Source organism: Rhipicephalus sanguineus, chromosome 2, assembly GCF_013339695.2.
Source record: "Rhipicephalus sanguineus isolate Rsan-2018 chromosome 2, BIME_Rsan_1.4, whole genome shotgun sequence".
Lineage (NCBI taxonomy): Eukaryota > Metazoa > Arthropoda > Arachnida > Ixodida > Ixodidae > Rhipicephalus > Rhipicephalus sanguineus.
The window spans coordinates 172226036-172246667 of NC_051177.1; the positions used below are offsets into that span (position 1 = coordinate 172226036).

General features: G+C 47.8%; 1 protein-coding gene across 1 annotated transcript in view; it reads right to left on the reverse strand.

Moving 5' to 3' along the window:
* Positions 1 to 567: 567 nt before the first annotated feature.
* Positions 568 to 20632, reverse strand: part of LOC119383861 (UHRF1-binding protein 1) — a 71415-nt gene continuing 51350 nt past the window's right edge. The window contains exons 16-18 of the mRNA XM_037652131.2: positions 4706 to 4953; positions 953 to 1073; positions 568 to 852 (exon numbers count right to left, since the gene is read on the reverse strand). Of these exons, the coding sequence (XP_037508059.1) occupies positions 632 to 852; positions 953 to 1073; positions 4706 to 4953 (590 nt within the window). The 3' untranslated portion in view covers positions 568 to 631. The remainder of the gene's footprint in view (positions 853 to 952; positions 1074 to 4705; positions 4954 to 20632) is intronic.

A 20632-nucleotide genomic window follows, 5' to 3' on the forward strand; every position in this document is an offset into this window, starting at 1 on the left:
GCCTTCATTAGAAATGTGCATAGAAACACCCTTGGGCACATCTATGTGCTCTGTCTGCGAACGTCTCATTTTCTTGGTATCCCTGGCGCTGCTGGGAAAGTCATGTCATCTCAGCCTTTTTTCCCCAGTGAAGCTGATGTGGGCATGAAAATTCTTGCTTTTGAGGCTGTTTTGAAGCAGTTCGGCATAATTTTTGCAATTTTTATGCTTTTGGAGCAGGTTGGTACAGGAAAACGGAATCTTATCAAAAATTCACAATATGTGAAGCTGTGTCAACCTTGCTTTTAGGCACTCAACATGGCCCTAGAGAAACAATGGGGTAAATTACTGCGGTTCACTAAAATTTTATACAAGCTTTAGTTAGGCATATCTTATGATTCAGGTAGGCATATAATGAAGTATGTTGTACACGGGCCAGTTGGAACAAGAGTAGACTAAGTTCTTTTCAGCAAGTAAGTAGCCACTAACCTGGCATTGGCAATTAGTTTATACATCCCTTCGTGCACACCTAACTGACATTCACTGCAGTCTACATAATAATGAGGTTTTAATGCTGCAAGACATTTGCCCTCACTAATCGACCCCTTGAAATTCTCCGCCTGCATTCCTCTCTGCTAGATGGGACACTCTGTCAATCTGAACCCAAGGTTCCAAGTTGAGACTGCACCTGCTCGCGTAGAAGGCGGTTGTCCCTTTGAAGAGCATGGAGTTGTGAAAGCCGCTGGCGAAGCCGCTCATTCTCTTCCACGAGTCCGCTGAGGTCCGGTTGGAGCGCCCCTGGCACTGGCTCTGGTCGAGGCCTGAGCTCTTCCTTCCTCCACAGAAGCTGCTGCACTGCCTCGGTCAGTGAACCTGTAGTGGCAGGGAGACACGAGCGTTCGGTTCACATCGGGGCTGACCACCACCTTGTTCTGACAGAAATCCGTGCAACGTTACGGTGTGCAGAACTCACCACATCCAGTGGGCAGGATATAGACAGCGCCTGAAGGTGTCCTGTCCACCAGGCACTGGGGCACTTTGAGCAGCAGGCCACCGTTCTCTTCACTGACTGAACCAGATGACGAAGGATCATCCTGGACATTCGAAAAATGATGATTGAAATTTCATAGACCTTTGTCCACTTTCTAATACTACAAAAAGAGGAATGATTTCACTCGTACTAGTACAGCTGACACAGTAGATGAATCAACCGCACATTTTTAATTAGTAATACAGCCGAACTCCGCTACAACGAACTCCGCTTCAACGAAATTTCCGGTACAACGAAAAACTCTCGGTTCCCCGTCAACAGTCCATAGGAGTCAATGCATAAATATGCTCGCCACAACGAACACTTTTTCTGCTGCCGTTCCGCTTCAACGAAATTTGACGATGCCATTCCGGGCTCAAAAATTTAATTTACTGTGCAATAAACACAATTTTAGACATTTTGATGCATTTTAGAACATAAAAATACGAATTCAAAGTCTGAACGCGTGTTGGAACCACCAGAAACCGCCGCTGTTGACTGAGCATGGGGGCCGCCATTGCTTGATAGCGACGGCGATCAGACTGCCCTGCTTTCGCAACTGGCTTGAGTTGCTTCTGAGTCGCAGACAATCCGAAGCCAAAGCTCAGTTGTCGACAGTGATAGAGTGTACTAGAACTGTCGAGTGGCGTGAACGCGCCTCGCCGCCTGATGCCTTCCGCGTCGACCGTAGCGGCGGCGCTGCAGTCGCTTGGTACTGAAGGCGCGCGGCGCCGCGCGCTAGAACGTGCCGCTAGAACTGCTGGGCGCGTTGGCGGCACCCGGCTAATCGGCACTGATGTGGCTTTCGTTGCGTGTCTATCATTATTAAGCGTAGGAATTGTCGTTGTAAGCCTTGATGGACGAAACTTCAAAGCTTTTAATGGATGCTTGCTTCATATATGCCTTTGAGAGATACTGCGAATCAGTTCTTGTAGACAAAGTGACTGCTGGAAAGTACGCAAAATATAAAAATGAAAACAGGCTGACACCGACCATGAATATTCACGATCTCAGTGTAATTGAGCAGAACTCATTGTTGGGCTATTTAGAACAATTACTCTCAATTAACTAGACGCCGAACGACCGCCAGAAGAAAGAGACGGAGGAAACAAAAAGGGCGTGTCTTATTCTGATTTATTCTGTCTTAATGCTTTCTTCTGGTGGTGATTCGGCGTCTAGTTTATTCAGAGTAACTGAGCTGCTCTAATGGAATTTAACTGTGCTCAGAAAGCTGTGTGCTGATATTGTGCCGAAAGCACACCGAACATTTACCGCATGTTGGCGAAGCTGCGTGTACGGTGCATATGTTTACAAATGCCCTCTGTAAATGTGACTTCGAGATTACTAGGGCTCAAAGGTATTGGAACTCAAAGTTAACTCGACCGGTACAAATAACGGTCGTCCTCAGGTGCGTTGCACGGATATTGTTATTAATTGCTAGCCGCCGGGTGGGGAGGGGATACTTTACTGTCTGTATTTGTGCGTGTAAATATATATGACATATATATATAATATAAAACATAAACTCGCAAAGCATAGAACACCGCCGCCCCCTCCTGGCTTCACTTTTGACACTTTACAGATAAAGCAATGAAATTATAATACAAAACGTTGTCAAAAAGAAGTTTTTCTAATGGCATCGATAGAAGATCAGGAAAAGTGCAATACAAGCTGTCCATTGACAAGGAGAACTGGCTGTAATGAATTTAGACAGAATAACCGACGGGCTCTATTTACATCTGCGCATTTTAATATGCTTGAGATAAGCCCCGATGCATGAAGTTTGTGCCTCAATCAACACGCGCCATTCGGCTCGGCTTCCTGGCTCGCCTTCCTGGTATTTTAAAGCCCTCAGAGGTCGCATAACCGATGCATCGTAACCGCAGAAGCACGCTGTTGAAACAAGATAGCCTTGCATTAAAGAAACTGCGCAAAACTGGCAGAACTCAGCAGTCACTAATATAAATGTTGCGATAGAGTCATTTGTACTCAGGCTACTCATGAAACAGTCGAGCGCGTTGGAGCTCATACAGAGATCAATGCTCTGGATATATCGTAGAGACTGCCGGCAGAAGAATTGTAGGCTTTCGCCACTGGTTCATTATTTCTTCGTAGTCAGTGTTCGTAGTCACTTATAGTGTAGTGCGGCTCGAAGTGCTGCTTGCAAACCGCACAGCAATCAGTGAGCAGCTAGATGCATGTGCTCAAAATCCGATTGGCACCTTCTTTGGGGGGTCGGCAGGCTCCAAGAACAGGGAATATCTCGGCGCAATTTTGGCACGCCTGCATATTCACTCATGCACCATGGCGCGTAGCAGGCGTTGAGACAACGACTAAAGCTCAGTAATGCAATAAACGCGCTCAAAACGCGCAATTACACGCTTTCATAGGCTGCGACGAGCACGCGCCAAATGCAGACGCTCTCCACAGCTTTAGTACAACGTGACTACAGCGCCGCCGCTACGGTCGGCCGTCGGAGCATCACCCGAGATGCGGTGCGGCCGCTTTGTTCGTTCAACTGCCCCCTTCTAGTACACTGTAACAGTGAGGTGCAATCGCGAAACGATAACTTTTCCGATGGCTTTCCAATACCTTTCGTGCTTTTCGCGCTTCGCTAGTGGTCAGAGCGACGGTACATCCACCACATCCGCGTTATCAACGCGAGCAGCCCTGGGGTACAGTCGCGGAATGGTGCCTTTTCCAATGCCAATGCTTTTCGCGCTTGGTCAGTGCGACCGGTGGTCGGAGCAACAATTCGTCCGCGTTATCAACGGGATCAGCCAGCCGCGAGTGGTGGATAAGAATAGCATAGAATAAGGCGTAAGTCATCGCTCCGCGATAGCACGCCTGCATGTCGCCGTTGTCGGCGAATAGCTAGTGTTAGCGTATTGGTGCAACTGTGCAGTTCGTGTTGCGCACCCGTGCCTGTTTGATTCGTTCGCGGAAGCCGTTATTTCTGCGTGCTTTTCAACGTGGCGTCACTATGCATATATGAGAATCGAGTCGTAATGCTGCTGGGGACGCAAAGGAAGCAGCAGACACTTTTTGAAAATTGGAAATAAAAGTTTCACTGTTCTACTTGCTCAGGTCAGCCATATTTTTTTCGATTTCACTACAACGAAATGTTCGCTTCAACGAACATTTTTCCGAGCACCGTCAATTTCGTTGTAGCGGGGTTTGACTGTAGTTTTGTACCTAGACTCATAACTATATGATGTCACCAAATCTTCCTCCATATAATGACGTGGCGATAGTTTCAGCAATGCTAGACATGACGCTTTGAGACTGACTTCAGCTTGTTATTAAACTTCTACATTTATTCAAGTCACTCCCTCCAACCTTTGCAGTTATTAAGTGCGACCATTTCACGCATGAGAAGCATGTGGTAAGAGTTTTTATAACTTCTATATATATCCCTCGAAGTTTGTCAACGACTCACTATAGTTGGATACAATTTAGGAAGGCAGGAAAGGCCCCAACCAGATGACAGAAGCGCGACCACCGATTTTCCCTGCGACTAAAGAAACAGTCCCACTCATGAGCCGCACAGTGGAGTCACCAGCTGTCTCGCTCAAGATGTCAGTCTAGACTGCACGCCCATTGATGCAAGGCACCTTAGAGAAAGAAGTGCCAATGCCTTCTAATGCTATACACGACTTAGAGAGGTGAACCATGATGTATGGTGCACGTCCTCACCAGCAGAGTGACGCTGAGTCCATGAACCAGAAGGCGCACCGGTATTGCCCGCTGTGGCGGAGGCTCCACCTGCGCCAACTGGGCAAGGCCGGCTAGTGCCTCGGCGCTCAATCTCAGGCACAGGCCTCGCACGAGTGCACGAAGGCCACAGCTGGCTGCCTTTTCGTTAGCACAGCCACCGGGGGCAGGGCTCTCCCATCGCACGCTGAACAGGCAACGCTCGTCTTCCGTCTCTCCACAAGACCCACCTTGCAGAAACGAAAACAACCGGTCCAAGGTTTCATCAAAGAAAAACATTTGTTGCTTTCTAAACCACTAGATTTCTACAGCGTTACGATAAAACGAAGGAAAAAAGTTGTGGTGTTGTTTTTGCTACGACATAGTCTGGTGCAGAAAAAGCTTACAGGAAAAGAAGAAAACATATAAAACGGAGTGCTAGTGCAGTCCTATCTGCTTTCCACGATCTTTTTCCTCATTAGAGTAAAGGTAGTTAGAAAAGATAAATTGACTATGTCAGTAAAACCTTCTTAATATGTACCTGCTGGGAACATTGCAAAACAACACACTAAACAGCAGTGTGCAATAACCACCAAGTGCAAATTAATCACATCTCCTAACTGGTGCTGCCGCTACCATTCCCCCCCCCCCCAAAGAAAAATAAATAAAAAAATAAATAAAATATGCGATGCCACAGTATTGTTGTCTAAAGTACCTACCACAAAGCTTTTTGTTTCCTAGTATCAAAGTGCAGAAAAACTTGGCTGCCTTGCATGACTGTGCGGTATTGCACGGGATCAACTCCAAGGAGTGTTTCGAAACTATGACAGGCAACACACACAGTGGCTGCCATGAAAGAAGAGTGGCGAATCAATCTGTATGGCTATGTATGTATGCACCTGTACCACTATCTGCTACAGAACAAAAACCAGTGCTGCTTCACCTGAAATGTGGCATCTAAAGCCATATGGTGCCAGCTAGGTAGCCATGTGCAGCGTGTTGCCTACTGAGCTGCAGTGGTGCTTGCCGTACTGCACATGTGCTTTTGCTGTAAGAGTGTCTGTACGTGATCGGCTCCTGACTGTTCATGGCTGTAGTGAGCATTTTGTTAGGTCAACAAGGCAACAGTTAGCTCCTGCAGTTTCTGCAAGTGACACACACACTGCATGCATCTTCATAATGTACAGCAGATCTGCACAAGCAGGTGGCAGCGAACCCTGGCACAGGGCTTTGGGTTGTGCCCTATTAAAAGTGTGCAGCACGTTCCCAACAGTGCCAAGAGTGCTACACCGCATGAGCCATACGAGTGCTTTTGTTCGTGACCACTACATGCCTTCATGCTTATCCGTAAATGCAATGCTTCACTTGCGCCGAAGTCTTAATCTTCAGTCAAACGGTCCTTAAACTTACTCAAAAAGCGCAGAACTACTGCAGCACATTGTGGTGGCAATCTAGCCACAAGTTGATAACGGCAGTTGATGCTTATATAAAAAAAAGTAGCTGTGGTAAGCACTAACCATTAGGCACAGGTTGAGCCACTATGGTTTTAAGCGGTCAGTGAATGCATTAAGCTCTATGGAGACTTCAGGAATTCAGCGCAACTATGTTTTAATTCACAGTGCGGTGGGTTGACACAGATGGACTTTCTTTTTTAGAGGGCGTTGGGGGGTTGTCGATTAGAGGCGAGTGCTGTATTTACTTGAATCTAGGCCGATAGTTTCTTTTCAAATAGTACTCGTATACCAAACTCTAGAGTCAGCTTATATTCGAGGATTAAAAAGGGGGGGGGGGAGCAGAGTGATGCCGGTTATCGCTTCCACCAGCATAATAATCATGGATTACTGATGCTGTCGTGGCTCAGATGCCTGCCGGCTCAAGGTGCACCCTGTAACTTGAGGTGTGGCCAGTGCTGTGCTGCACCGCAGAACACATTTTGCATTTTCATTTGGTGATGCCGGCTGGCTAATCATTACGACTTCAGTTCGTGTGGCGATGGCTGGAAACAGCCACCAACAAATGTGCGAGAGCGACTGATCGCCGACAATCCTATGGCACTAAGCATCTTAAAACTATCTGTTCGGCAGCGCGTGTGGCAGAGTGCTGTTGTTAATACTCAGCAAGCTTCTACTAGGCAACAACCCAAACGCACTCTGCCACTGCAGAACAGCTAAAGCACAGCCATCGGCGTGTTGGCCCAATATGATGCACGCAACACTCACAAGCAGATGTCACGGCACAGACACTCACACAATAAATGTGCACACGGAAGAGTCCCAGTGCAGTGTTAGTGTGAGCGTATAGTAGGTGACATGCTTCGCACAAGTCGCTTGGGACGAACGGCGTCAGTTTTCATTCAGTAGAGATTGACTTATAAATAGATACACACAAACACCAGAGAAAGCTGGATCAGCCTTCTGCTCTGCCGTCTTATCAAACTAGTTCGCGATCCTCTTTGCAGCTTGGTATATATATCTGGGTTCAATTGTGAGTGCTGTTTGAGTTGTGCTCATGTTGTGTATTTTTTTTTTCCGGCGCGGCCTACGTTCGAGGTAAGCTTTCTTTAAAATTTTTTTTTTCTGGCTTCGGACTTCAGGCGGTCAGCCTAGAGTTGGGGTCGGCTTAAATTTGAGCAAATATGGCATGTGAGCAGGAGTGGAGAAGAGGGAAAAGTTCATGCATCTTTTCTATGCCAAGGCAAAGTGGTTATTGTCGGGGAAAGAAAAAGTGGAGCCACCTTAATGCAGAAATAAAGTTTTTCAACCAACCAACCAACCTTAATGCAGCCCACAAGGGGATACAGCTCACAGGGGAAGCAGGGGAGGAATAAAAGCATTGAAGAGGAGGTTTCAACCAATGTGCCTAGCAGCACCTGTGACCTCCTCTATCGACCGTGTGACGAAAGTGACACCGTCTCGTCATGGCTGCCACAGAGCTCTCCAAACCGCGTGTGAGTGAAGAGCAGCAAATGGAACAAAGGAGAAAAGAACCTTGGAAGGCGTGCGTGCATGTTGGAGCAATGGTAAAGAATGAGGCTGGGGAGGAAAAGCACGAGTCAGCCCTGCCATGAGAGCGTGCTCTGTGCATCAATGGCCATAGCACCTGGGCACATAGGTAGCCAGTTATGTTGCAGTAAATCCGCAGCGGGTACAAAAGTCAGACCAGCGGAGATCGCTGGTAAGCTACATGTGCGCCTTCTTCCCATGGTTCCTACTGTAGGTGGCCGCATTATCTCAAAGTTCTGTATATACACTGGTGCAGAAATTATGCCATTTTTCTTTTCTAAAAGGCAACCAGAAGGCATATAAATTTTGTTCCAGATAGCCACTGGAGTTTTTGGGCTTGAGTTTGTTGGAGCTTTAATCTATTCAATTACACAGAACTTTGCCATGACCAGCACTGCAGTCCCAATAATATGCCAAATAACGAGATTTCGAACTATAGAAATTCTACTGTAGTACTGTAGCAATACAGTCTGCTTGTAGGCCTGGGTAGACAATACATACTTGCAAAACCAAACTGCAGAGGAGTGTTGGCTACGTAATTAACAAACTAGTTTAAACTAAAATAAATGAGCCTAAAGCTTATGTCTGAGTAGTATTGAAGCTGACGAGTAATGAAATGCAGTGATGTTCCAGTTAATGCTATTAATGCACTGGTACACAATATTTCTTGCTTAAAACTGAGATATGCCAAGGACCCCATCATAATTCTTCTCAATATTCATCACGGCTTTGCTTTCCAGCCCCAGTGGCAGGGCCGGGTAAAAAAATTATTGGAGCTTCAATAACAGAAATTACACCATCTCCCGCTAAAGGGGACCATGAGGCGTTGCGAAGCCGGAGCACTTGCATGATCGCGTTCCGCTGGAGTTCGTTGGGCATGCTATCGACCTCGTGTCGTGGAACGCGAAGAGGCACGCTACGCGCGTCGTGTCTTCCATCTAGCCTGGCTGTTAATTCTCACAGGGCTCCCGGGGAACGCGGTCGACAGGTGGGCGAGAGGGGGGCAGCGTAGAAGAGGAGAGAGAAGGGGAGGGGACGCGCATGCGCTCGAGCTCATCGCGGCGTTGTGCAGGAGAGAATTTCGGCATGTCTAGCGCGTGTTTCAGAGGAAGAGTAGAAAGGGGGATGGGAGAGGGTGAGGGGAGAGGGGAAGTGGAGAGGGGAAGGGGGAGAGGTGTAGAGGGGAAGGGGAATGGTGAGGCGGAGTGGAGAGGAGGTATGTGGTGAGGGTATGCGCATGCGCAGTGAGGGTGGTCACGCCGCACACCACCACCACCACCACCACCGGATTGAGCTCGACCTTAAGATACTTCGCATCTAATAGCAGCGGTGCCAAGTCTGAAGGAAGAGCACAACTGGGAGGCCTTCCTTGTTTCTCTATATTTTTCTTTTTTTCTTCTTTCGGCTTCTTTAATGTATTTTTTTTTTACTCTTTCTATTTCTTCGTTTCTTCCTCTCGCTCTTTCTATTTTTATCCTCTTTCTTCCTTTTCTTTACGTCCCTCTCTGCTTCTTTCTCTCTCCCTTCGTTTCTCTTTATTTCTCTTTCTGTCTTGCTCTCTGTTTTTTATATCTCTATGTCTTTCTATCTTGTTATGTCTTTACTCCCTTTACTTCTCTCTCTATTTTCTCTTTCTTTCTATTGCTTTCTTTCTCTATGTTTTTCTGCCTTTTTATCGTCTTATGGCTCGCCGCCGTCACTTTGCAGCCATTTCTTGGCCTAACTGTTGCCTTCTTCATTTTTAGTGGACCACTGGTGAGTACTAGTGGGATTTGCCTAACTTCTGTGGCACATACCCATTGATGACGACAGTCTTCTGGTGACCGTAGACATTTTAAGGCTGGCTATAACAGCTTTGCTGTTAAAACTCAGACTGTCAGTACAAAACCCATATACTACTGTGTATTGGCCTCGAGGAGTTACGGAGTCGCCCTCTATCGGAAGCACCTCGATTGCGTGCTAGGCAGGATACCGCCGGCGCGCTCCCCATAGGTTTTGCTGTCGGCGCTCTACAAAAGCACCTCGCGGAAGCCCTCCAGGGCATTTCTGTAAGTACTTTCGAAATGAACTGTGTTCTTTACTGTCAAAATAATCATTTTCGACGAACTGAAAGCACAAGATAGTCTACAGTCGCTGTCTCTTTGCAGAAAACCGAGCACCCGCTTCACGCTGTCACCGCGTTGGAGACCCCTGAACCGGCTTCTTGCGTGAAAGGTAGTCACTCGCTGAGTGCAAACTATGTGAAATATCTCGTTAGAGTAGACTGCCTGTATAACCAAATGGAGCATAACAGAAAGAAGCCTCAAGCCAGCGATCGCACGGGTTCGCGACGACTGACGGTGCCTCTGCATGTATGAGCGTCTGCATGTATGTTCGTACTGATGGTTTCGCTTTTGCTACGAGCCCGTTTTGGCACCGCGCTGTGAACTTTAGGCCGCAAAATATAAGAATTTGTGAGTAAACAAACAACTACTGTTGCACGGACGCTATCAGAGCAGTTCAAAAACAATTTCCTTTTAACTGCGGCTTCGGTGCGCATGGCAACTTTGTGATCTGCCGTCCCGACGATTCAGTGTTTTTTTTTTTTCGGTCTAAATTCGGGTACGTTTCAATGTCATTTGACAAGTTGTCTCGCACTGCGTATTGATTGGTCTTCTCAGCGGGCAAATGCCGCTGCTTCTGTTTCTTTATTCAGCGCATTCGTTTCGTTTGGTGCTCACACAAAACGTGAGCAAATGCGACGTCTTTTTTTTAATGCTCCTTAATTATCGTTCCATTTGCATTCCAGTGAACTTGCCGCTCTCTGCCATCAACAAATTAATAGACCGAATCTTTACCACTTCGAGATTGCTGGTGGAAGGAGAACCAGTCTACGAGACCGAGCATGTAGTAGCATGCGACGCCTAGGAAAAGAAAGAAAATACAGTAACGTTTGCCGGACTTGTTCTGCAAACGGCGGCTGTGAACTAGGACCCACATGAGCTTGAAATGGCGGTGAATAAAATAGAAGGTATTGCAGCAACCAGCAGCCGCAAAACAGGATAGTAATTATTTAGCGTGTACCCCAGCAATTTTGGCAGCAGTGTTGTGTCTAACGCCAACAGGGTGGCATCTTTCCCACGTAAATAAATGAGGCCTCAAGAAAATACATGGGGTTGGCCGGTGGGCCGATCACGGAGGCAATGCAAAATTTATGTAGCTTATGAAGCAATGCATGCCTCATCAAATGGGAAGGTTGCCCGTCGGCGGCGTCAACACGAGTGATGCAAAAAATAATCGTCACGTGATGGTGTAACCATATGACGTCATCATGACGTCACAGATCGCCAAAATATGTAGCGTCATTATGACGTCACATGATGACGTATTCACACGTCATGGTCGCTCTGCAATGCCTCCGTGATCGGTCACGGAGGCCGTGCAAAATCGCGTTAGGTGCAGAACGCTTTTGGAGGGGGGTGCGGGAGAATCGGTACATCGACTGACAAGGAGAAGATGGCTTTCGCCTTCTAGTCATCTTTAACGAATGCATAAGGGACCCTGTGTGTTTTTTTTTTAATTCAACGTATCTAAACAATGACTTGCGCATCTGCAGCCTATTTTGTGGACGCTGAGCACAGGGCCGACGATCAAGAGGTCGCATTGGAAGGTTCCGAGATGGCATCGCACATGGTAAAAGGTGTCGCTTTTACGATCCTGTGGCGGATAAGCATCATTTGCCGGCGGGAAGCGCGCGCGAGCCATCATCTCAGTGCGCGCTGTCTGCTACTCACCGAACATCGCTGACCTGACGCAGTAATAAAAGTCTTCGTCGCGGAACTGCTTGTTGCACACAAGACTCGTAGCGGATGGCTACTTGCCGGTTCTTAGCTTTACAACCCATGCTTCACGCTGTTTCTTTTCCCGCGGTTACCGGTGCAGGATGACACTGGGCTCCTTTGCGTAAGCGCGGCACTGCGGCACTGAGCGGTAGAGCCCGATGTTCGTCGCCTTCGGAGGCAGCCACTCTATTACAATGGTTTCAATTGAGTAGAAAATGAGAGAAAACTTCCGAATTTGAACAGACCGCAGCGCATGTGGGACTTGAAACTCGTTTTCAAAGCACGCGGCAGTGCGCCACAAGCAGCCGACACGGCCGCTGAGACCACGTGATCCTGCCAAGCACGTCACGCCGACGGTGGCGCCGGCGTTTCCAGTGGTGGGCCTCGAGGTCAATACCCCATAGATTGATACAAAACCTCTTTGAGAAGCCACATCTGATAATGATGATGATATACGGTGTTTTATGGCGTAAGAGTGAGTGGTGGCCAAAGAGCGCCAGGTCATGATACAGCAGAATCTCAATGATACGAATTCGTGGGCAGCATGCAAAATATTCATATCATCCCGAATTCGTATGAGCCAAAAAAAGTTAAAGCTGATCCTGAAGATGAACAAGAACTTTATTGGGGTCAACACTTCTTGCTGAAAAAGTCCATGATGTTCTTTTGAACTTTTCTGCCTTCACTGTCTCTCAAGAAAGCTGCTTGAAAGGAATAAAACTGTTCCACGGTTTCCTCGCTCACACTGCCGGCGCTTATGGTGCGGTGCAGGAGGTCACACACGTCGGCGTCTTCACCATCACTGTCGGGCTTGGTCTCCTTTGCCTTGTCGACCAAGTGTTCGAAAGATATCAGCCCACATGTCACGACGTCGTCATCCACGGTGACAAAGTCTCGAGCCAAAGCTCGAGTTGCAATGTTCTCCGAGCCCTCAATTCACAAACTGACGTCAGGCTCTTGGTTCTTCCGTCCAAGCCGCAACCTGTCCCGTGAAAAATTCACACTTTCCAAAATAGTTCACGGGTCATGTCCTGGGTCACACTGTCCCAGGACATGGCCAGGAAATACTATAACGCATCAAGCAGACTAATTCGCAGGTCTTCATCCTTGCGCTCAATTTTCACCAGGAGACTCCGTACAAGCAATCCTTTAAAATGATCCTTTACATTTTGAATTATCCCTGTGTCTCGCGGCTGTAGACAGCTCGTAGTGTTTGCGGGCAGGAACCTTACGGCGTCATTTTTGAAGTTGCAGTTTTTCGGGTGGTCCGAACACTGGTCGATGAAAACCAAAATTTTTTTGTTGTTTGCTGCCATTATCTGTCTAAAGTCGTAAGAAACTAGCGGACAAAATCTCCAGACATCCATACTTTCTTGTTTCCTTTGTACAAGGCAAACGTCCTGCCGATCGGAAGCACCTCGGCTTTTTTGACTTACCTATGACGGTAGGCAGAATTTTCTCGGAGCAGTCGGGATTTGCGCAAGAAAGCACTGTGACGCGTTCCTTACTTTCTTGGCCACCCTTGCAAGCCTGGCCTTTCACACACAAGCTCCTCTCCGGCTGCAAGTTGAAAAAGAGTCCCGCCTCATCAGCATTAAACACGTCACACAGTGCCGTAGTCCAAAATCAGCGCGGGCAGCGTTTTCAGCCAGTCGTTGACCTGAGACTCGCCCACTTTCTTTGCTTCACCGCTGACAACTCTATACACTAGTCCGTGCCTTTCCTTAAAATGGTGCAGCCCTCAGCCGGAAGCTTGGAAATCGTCGATACCACGGGAAAGCGCTATGTTGTCTGCCTTTCTGCATAGCACTTTGCCGTCCACACTGATGCCGGCTGCTGTCGCTTCATGAAACCACATCAGGAGCACCTCTTCCAGCTTTAAGTGTGTAGCCATCTTTGCCTGCTTGACATTAGCACCAAAGAGCTGGGCATTCTTCAAGACGACGTCTCGCTGCCCAACAATGATGCAGAGCATTGACGGCGCTATGTTGAACTCTTTTGCCAAGTCAGTGCGTTTTTTCCTGGAGTTTTCATTGACCTTCTTGAGAATTTCAATATTCTCCTTAGAAGAAAGGGCCTTTCACTTCTTAGACGTCAACGAACGCTTTGATCTTCCGGTGCGTGGCACATTTAGGCAGTCCAGCAACTCTCAAAACACAAAATGCATACAGCAGTTGCAACAGCAAAACTGGAGTCTTTGTGCACATCACGTGAAAGCGCGCGGCGTAGCGTAAAAAAAAAAGAAACCACTACAATATGCCAATGAGCTGCCAGGAAAGGGCTGACGTACTAGCGTTGTCAGGCACGTGACCTGGCCTGGTTCGTGGCGTTTCGCGATGCGAAAAGAGACGTGGAGGTGGTGGAGGTAAAGGGAAATCAATGAGAAGAGGAGGGCCGGTGGCCAAGAGAAGGTGGTTCTTTGGAAATTAGAAACACAGAATGGAAGGCCGCGCATGCGTTGTCACCACTCTCCTCCTCGCAGCTTCGTTTTCCGAGCTCGAGAGGTTTTCACTTCCTCGTCGGTGGGGCGCAGCGCAGCCGTGGATGGGTTTGCTGCCCACGGGGAAGAGGTGAGAAGAGAATTTGACGCTTCTTTGCGCTGCTAGGGCAGCGCAAGAGGTGAAGGAAAGTGGGGTGTAAGAAAACCGCCGGCAGCCGCTGTGGCCACTCTCCCACTTTGAGACCAGCCGCGTCATGCCGCTTGTGTGCAGCAGTCATTCGCGCGTTCGTATCATCCGAGATGGCTGGGGAAGGTGTTCATATAACTCCGAATCACAGCGCATTTCGAACGTAGTCCATATGAAACAACCTTAAAATTCCTATCATCATAAAATTCGGATCAAATGCAATCGTATCATCGAGATTCTACTGTATAGTATGTGATCAATGATGATGTTACTAAGTGGTGGTATAAGGGCTTCAAATTCATCGCACTGAAAGCGTGCAAAGATATATACAGTAAAAGCTCGTTAATTCGACACCCGTTAATTCCGACGGCTCTATTGGTCCCGACCAAAGTGCATGTTAATTTATGGGACCAAACCTTCGTTAATTCGTCAGCATTCGGCTGCGCACTGCTTAATTCGGACAAATGCTGATGGCTGCCGCTACACAAAAGTGTGGTAAAGCAGCGCTGGCACCACTGGAGTGAAACCGAAACCTGAGTGGCATCGCCATCGTCATCAACTAGTGGGGGCGATCGCAGCGTCACCGAACGTCGGCGTCTTCTTTCTTCGCTCCACTGAACCTCTGGTGCCATTTTCCCTTGTGCTGTGTCAGCACCGTCTCTTCTTGTGGAGTTCTCTTTTTTTCCGTTGTGACCATGCTTGCATGTCACCACCATCGTGCGCTACAGTGATGGCAACGCTGGAAAAGCGGCAGAAATACAAAGCGGAGAACTTGGCGACTAAAGTGGAAATTTTGGAAGCTCTGAAGAATGGCGAATCGCGACAGCCCGTTATGACCCACAGATGCGACTCTTCAGGACTGCATCGCGATTGATGATTGTGTCGCCACAACTGGTCTCCTAACTGATCAAGAAATTATTAATGATGTCACGGGCGCCCAGGAAGACCACGATTCTGACAAAGGGTCATGCGAGGAGATGCAGCCACGACCTCATCGCACCTCACGGGAAGTCTCGGAGGCGCTTTTGATATTAGAGGATGTTTGCCTGAGCACTTCCGACAGTTTGTGTGCTGTTGGCCATTTGTAAGAGTTAAAGGGCCAGTAAACAACCCTGAGGTCCAAAAATTGTAATGAGGGGAAGTATGCGCACTTTTGCTATGTGAACATGCTGGTGCAATAATTTTGCGAATACGTGCTATAATAAGGAAGTTAGAGGAGTTAGAACATCCGTTTCAGCTGGCTTCAAATTTTCGCACGGCCTCGCCACCCTTCTCCGCCACAGGGAGGGGAAGGTGTAGCCCAACGTCGTGACTCCGCCCACTTCGGCAACGTGACACGACGTCAGCAATTGACGTCATCGGCGAGCGGGATCAGTCACAACGTACTTCCACTTGCTGCACCTCCTGGTTGTTTATTGTTTACATTGTCGCACGTGCTTCGCAACTTGACGGGCAGTTTACGGCTTTTCGATATTTTTTAACCTTTGTGACAGTTCACAATGCAGCAGGAATGCGTGCTTGCTTTCCAAGACGACGAAGGGGCGCGAGAGAAAAGAGTTGAGAACCCCGCTTGCCGCAAGGGCGACCCGTCCGAGCTATCGGACATTCCCCCTTTCTCCGCTCGATTTGCAGCCGACAACTGAACAACGCTGCCTCCACATGTTGCTCATGTCGAAGGCAAACTGCGTGCAGGTGCCATGCAGTGCGGGGAACATACGCATGACAACTGCGTTACTGCGTGGCCGAAACTGCATCACCGCAGGGCAAAGAAACAAGGTGCAGTTTCGTAGTGGTGGGTGGGAACAGGAACTGACGTTAACTCGGCTACTGTTTCTTGAGACCTGGCTTTGACCAATTGACGAGCTCAGTGCTACGTAATCTCGCCGATTGCCGAGTTTGCGTCACTGCGCGTTTCAGGAGGATTGGTCAGGCATAGGAAAGAAGCGCGGGAATTGTTTTTCGAAATGAAGGGTGTGTGCCGCGTGCAGCACTGTAATATTCGGAAAATGTGATCGCCGCGGTCTACTATACGAATTAGCGAGCTTGTTTGGAGGGTGTAAAAAAAAAAGACGCAGCCTGTTTATGGGCCCTTTAAGAAAAATTGCAATGTCAGCCGGAATCTGCGCGGAAACGCAGACAACCATTACAAAATACTTCAGCAAATAAAGGTATGCTTTTCGAACTTGATTTCAATGTTGTTTTTCCTGTTCATTCGTTAATTCGGCATTCCGTTAATTCAGACATTTTTTCCTGTCCCGTGAAATCTGAATTAACGAGCTTTTACTCTAGTTACTAAAATCATGAGTGTGACACAAAATGTGTGCGATGAAGATGAATGACTAGCGCTCGTGATACTGAAATGTAAGACTCTGGGGGTAGCAGCACGAGTGCCTCGTGAACACCCTTGAGGCGCAAGGGCCCTGAGGTAAGTGCTTTGCTTTAATGAAACTACCGCAGCAGCGGCTTTCCTTAAGGGGACACTAAAGGCGAATAAAAATTTGCCACAGTGAAAGGTCAACGTTTGAGAACGTCTAAAACGTCAACATTATCAACAGCAGTGCTCCAGTAACCAAGAAACACCAGAGGGACATTTTCAAATGAGCTCGATGACGTCAAGAGTCCCGAGTACAAATTATAACAGTAATAACCTCATTACAACAGACCTTCATAGTGAAGAGGATTTTGGTCTGTTGTAAAGGGAGTATGTAAAATCCAAGTACTGTTACAACAGACTTTTATGTAAACACTGAATGGGTCTGTTATAACCGGAGAGAATCACAGACATGGAGAGAGTCACAAACATGGTCTTATTTTTAACGGGGGACCAAAATAAAAAAAAAAATGAGATTTTTGGAAAGTGGCATTTTCAGTTTCTGTAGCAGATTTCCTATCTGATTTTAAAATATCCTCAATGAAAACTACGTAGAAGTGCTACAAAAAAATTTTTTTGCGTCTGCCGACTTGGCGAAAATTGCGGAAATAGCAAAAAAAAAAAAAGCGTTTTTCAAAATTATAGCTCAGCAATGGTGCAACCGGGCGCCACCATTTTGGGCTCCTCGTAAAGAGCATTTCTCCGTGTTCAAGCTCTCCGTTTCAGCTGGCTCCTCCATTCAGTAACAAGCGTACAAAAAGCACATGTTTTGGCTGCTTCTGCCGCGATGCTCGCTTCGGGATCGTCGTATGCTGCTTGTGCGTCGCGAGGTCGTGGCTGTCGAAAATTGCGCTATTTAGTGACGCATTCGCACTCGTTCTGTGTTCACGGGTCGACGATAATTTAGAAAGCTTTAGTTGGGCAGCTGCAAGCGGAAGCTCAATCAGATTACGATAGCGCGCCGCACTCGTCACGAACATCGCAGACGTGCGACTAATAGCGTTGACTCGTTGGACCCGATTATCGAGGTTCTTCTTATCAGCACTTCGAAGCTTATGACGAACGCCACCGTGGGACAACTCTTTGTACTCGCAATCGAGTATGACGTACTTTGAAACATCGGGCACTGCTGCCACGCACATCGCAACCGAGCTTTCTGATCGATGTCGTGGCTAGGCCTAACTCTCTTCACTATGCCGATGTACGAGACAAATGCGAACTTTGCGGGCAAGAACATCGCGCTAGCGGACACGCGAAAGCGAAGAAGCCGCAATTAATGTCCTTCGCCGCAAGCAACGAATCGCGTCGCCCGCTGCGTTGGCTCCTCAGAACCTTGGATGGGCATTTTGCGCATCGGCAGCGGACTCCCCGGCCAAGCTCGCCGCGCAGCGACCGCTCGGAGAAGCGGTGGCAGCGGCTCGCAATTTTTGTGTCAGCGTCCCAAAACGCAACACCAAGCACGCTGCGTGCCGATTTTTTTGTCGCTACAGCTAGGCATAGCTGATCATTGACAGACCAGAGATCGGCGGCCTTCTTTCTTAAATCGGTACATCGATATCCGCAGCGCGCTGCTCCTGTCCCGAAAGTATGCTAAGCAATGTTTGAAGTGAAAAGTTATTGAGTTTCAGATGTCCGTGGTGGAAAAGTCCGCTCTAAAGGAGTGCTGACCACCTTGCTGGCCTGACATTTCAGTCAATTATATCCGAATGTCCGTTGTACCAGAATCCGTTGTAAATGAAGCTCAATCAATGGAACAAATACGGGGGTCGGCATAACACCGCAAATTAGTATTTAATATCCGAATGTCTGTTGTAAACAGATCCGTTGTAACGAGGTTATACTGTACTAGTATTCAAGTTACTCATGATAAAAATAAGAACATTCCGAGCATGGTAAAATGTTATAAAATGCTGCTTGTGCATTTCTGTTTGATACATGGAAAAAACTTGACATTACAGTGGAGAACGGTGCGGGTTGTGTAAAAGTTCCAGTTTTCGCAGGAGAGCGCTCCGCTCGCACGGTTGCGTCTCAGTGGTAGTTTCGTTATCGCATACTGCTGTGTGTGCACTTGCACGCTCAGGAAAGTCGCTTTAACAGAAATTTCAACAAAATCCGCTGTCCATGTGATGTTGTGTAATGTGCCCTTCAGAGCACAAACCACAGCGTCTGCTGCCGGGCAGTAAAAATGGGCAACGTTGGGCAAGGCAAATGCTACATCAGGAGGCCTTTTCAGGTGCGCAATTTGAAGTGCGCTAATGCTGTGCGGACCACTAAAATGTGATTTTCATTCAAAATAAGTATTCCCTTGGCAAAAAACAAGCACTACGACGTTCTTGGAAGGCTATTTCAATAACAGTGATGCTACCAAGGACTTCCTATTTGGAGCAATTTTTGGAGCAGCAAAATTTCCATTTTGGAGCACTTTGGAGCAGCAAAAATTTCCATCTTGGAGCACTCAGAGCAGATAATTTTGCATCTGGGAGCACTCTGGAGCAGCTAATTTTATATCTTGGAGTGCACTAGAGAAGGAAAGCGCATGATCGGCCCACTGATCATGAAAGCAGTGCAAAGCGACGATGTCATGTGATGACCTCATCACGTGAAATTAACATATATGACACCATGATGACATCACATGTTCTGACGATCTATGACGTCATGATGACGTCACAAGTTTTGACAGTCGATGACGTCATGATGACGCCATCATGTGATGATTATTCTTTTCATAAATCGATTCATGGCGCCGACGGTCAATTTTCAATCTCTTCGTAGTCCCTGTGTTTCTTTCGCGCTTCTCAAGGATGAACTGTCTCCAACTAGGCCAAATAGCTGTGCTACTACAATTTTCGTGTTTGATGAAGCATAGATCTAAGGCTTTCGCATTAATATTGCTTAATGAACGTTGCCAGCCTGGCCGTTAACAACCTGGCCTTACACACCAAATTGTCCTCCATCGTGTCACCTCTGTGCCATGCGCGAGACAGCTTCGCTTATCATCCACTTCACAGAGTGGAACGTCTCCTCAAATTTTTATTTATTTTTATTGTGATAGCAATTATACGGACACTCGGCGGATTTTTACCGTCGCCGTTATTTTCCGTATAAAGTCCAAGTTGATAACATCACCCCGCGCATTCTACCCACGGATAAAAGCTTGCGAGCGCTGTCGACGAAGGCGGCTGAAGCGGAGATTAAATGAGTCGCACGGAGAGCACATGCGATAACATCTTCCCGCATACGGGCCTGCCGTCGATTGCTCATCAAATGAGAGGAAACGCCCCGCCCGTCTTTCGTAAGGAGCATGAAGGGATGCCAGGGGAGGGGTGGGGGGGACTGCATCGCTCGAAGGGCGCAGTTGCTGGCACGCGCGCATCAGGAGACGTCTCGTAAACTTGCTGCGCTCTCAACGCTTACTTCGTGTTTAGAGAACTCGCAGCACGAAAACCGCTTCGGTTCCTGGAGCGGCGATATTCCCTTAAACCAGCGTTCTGTTGAGTTACGCGAGATCGGATCCAAAAGAGTTAGCTGCTAGCCTTACTTCATATAACAATACATACAAATTGTTGGTATCGCATTTGTTGCTTCGCCCCTTAAGCGAAACTCAGATTTTTTTTTAATCGTCAGCTATGGACCCCGGAAAGTGAGGGGCAGGCGTGTAACATGGCGTAGCCGCTTCGCAGTGGGCTGTAAGCGATGGCCCTGCTATGGACAGCTGCGCATATTAAGACACAATTGCGGCTGCTCCGACTAGGAGGCATGTTTTTATTAATGAGATGGCATTTTATTGAGATAGCAATTATACGGAAACTCTCGACGGGTTTTTGCCATCATGTCCCATATAAAAGTCCAAATTGATAGCATCCCCCGGTGCAGAGTATGTTCTACCGCGAGTAAAAGCGCGCTAGCGGGGCCGACGAACGCGGCTGACGTAGAGATCGCCGGCCCATCTCATTCGCTCGGACAGCACATGCGATAACATCACCCCGCTTGGCAGGCCTGGCGTCGAAGCAGAGAGGAAACGCCCCGCCCCTGTTGCACGAGCATGAAAAGACGCGAAGGGGGGGGGGGGCGCTGCTCGAGCAGCAACTTTGAAATTTGATTCTAAG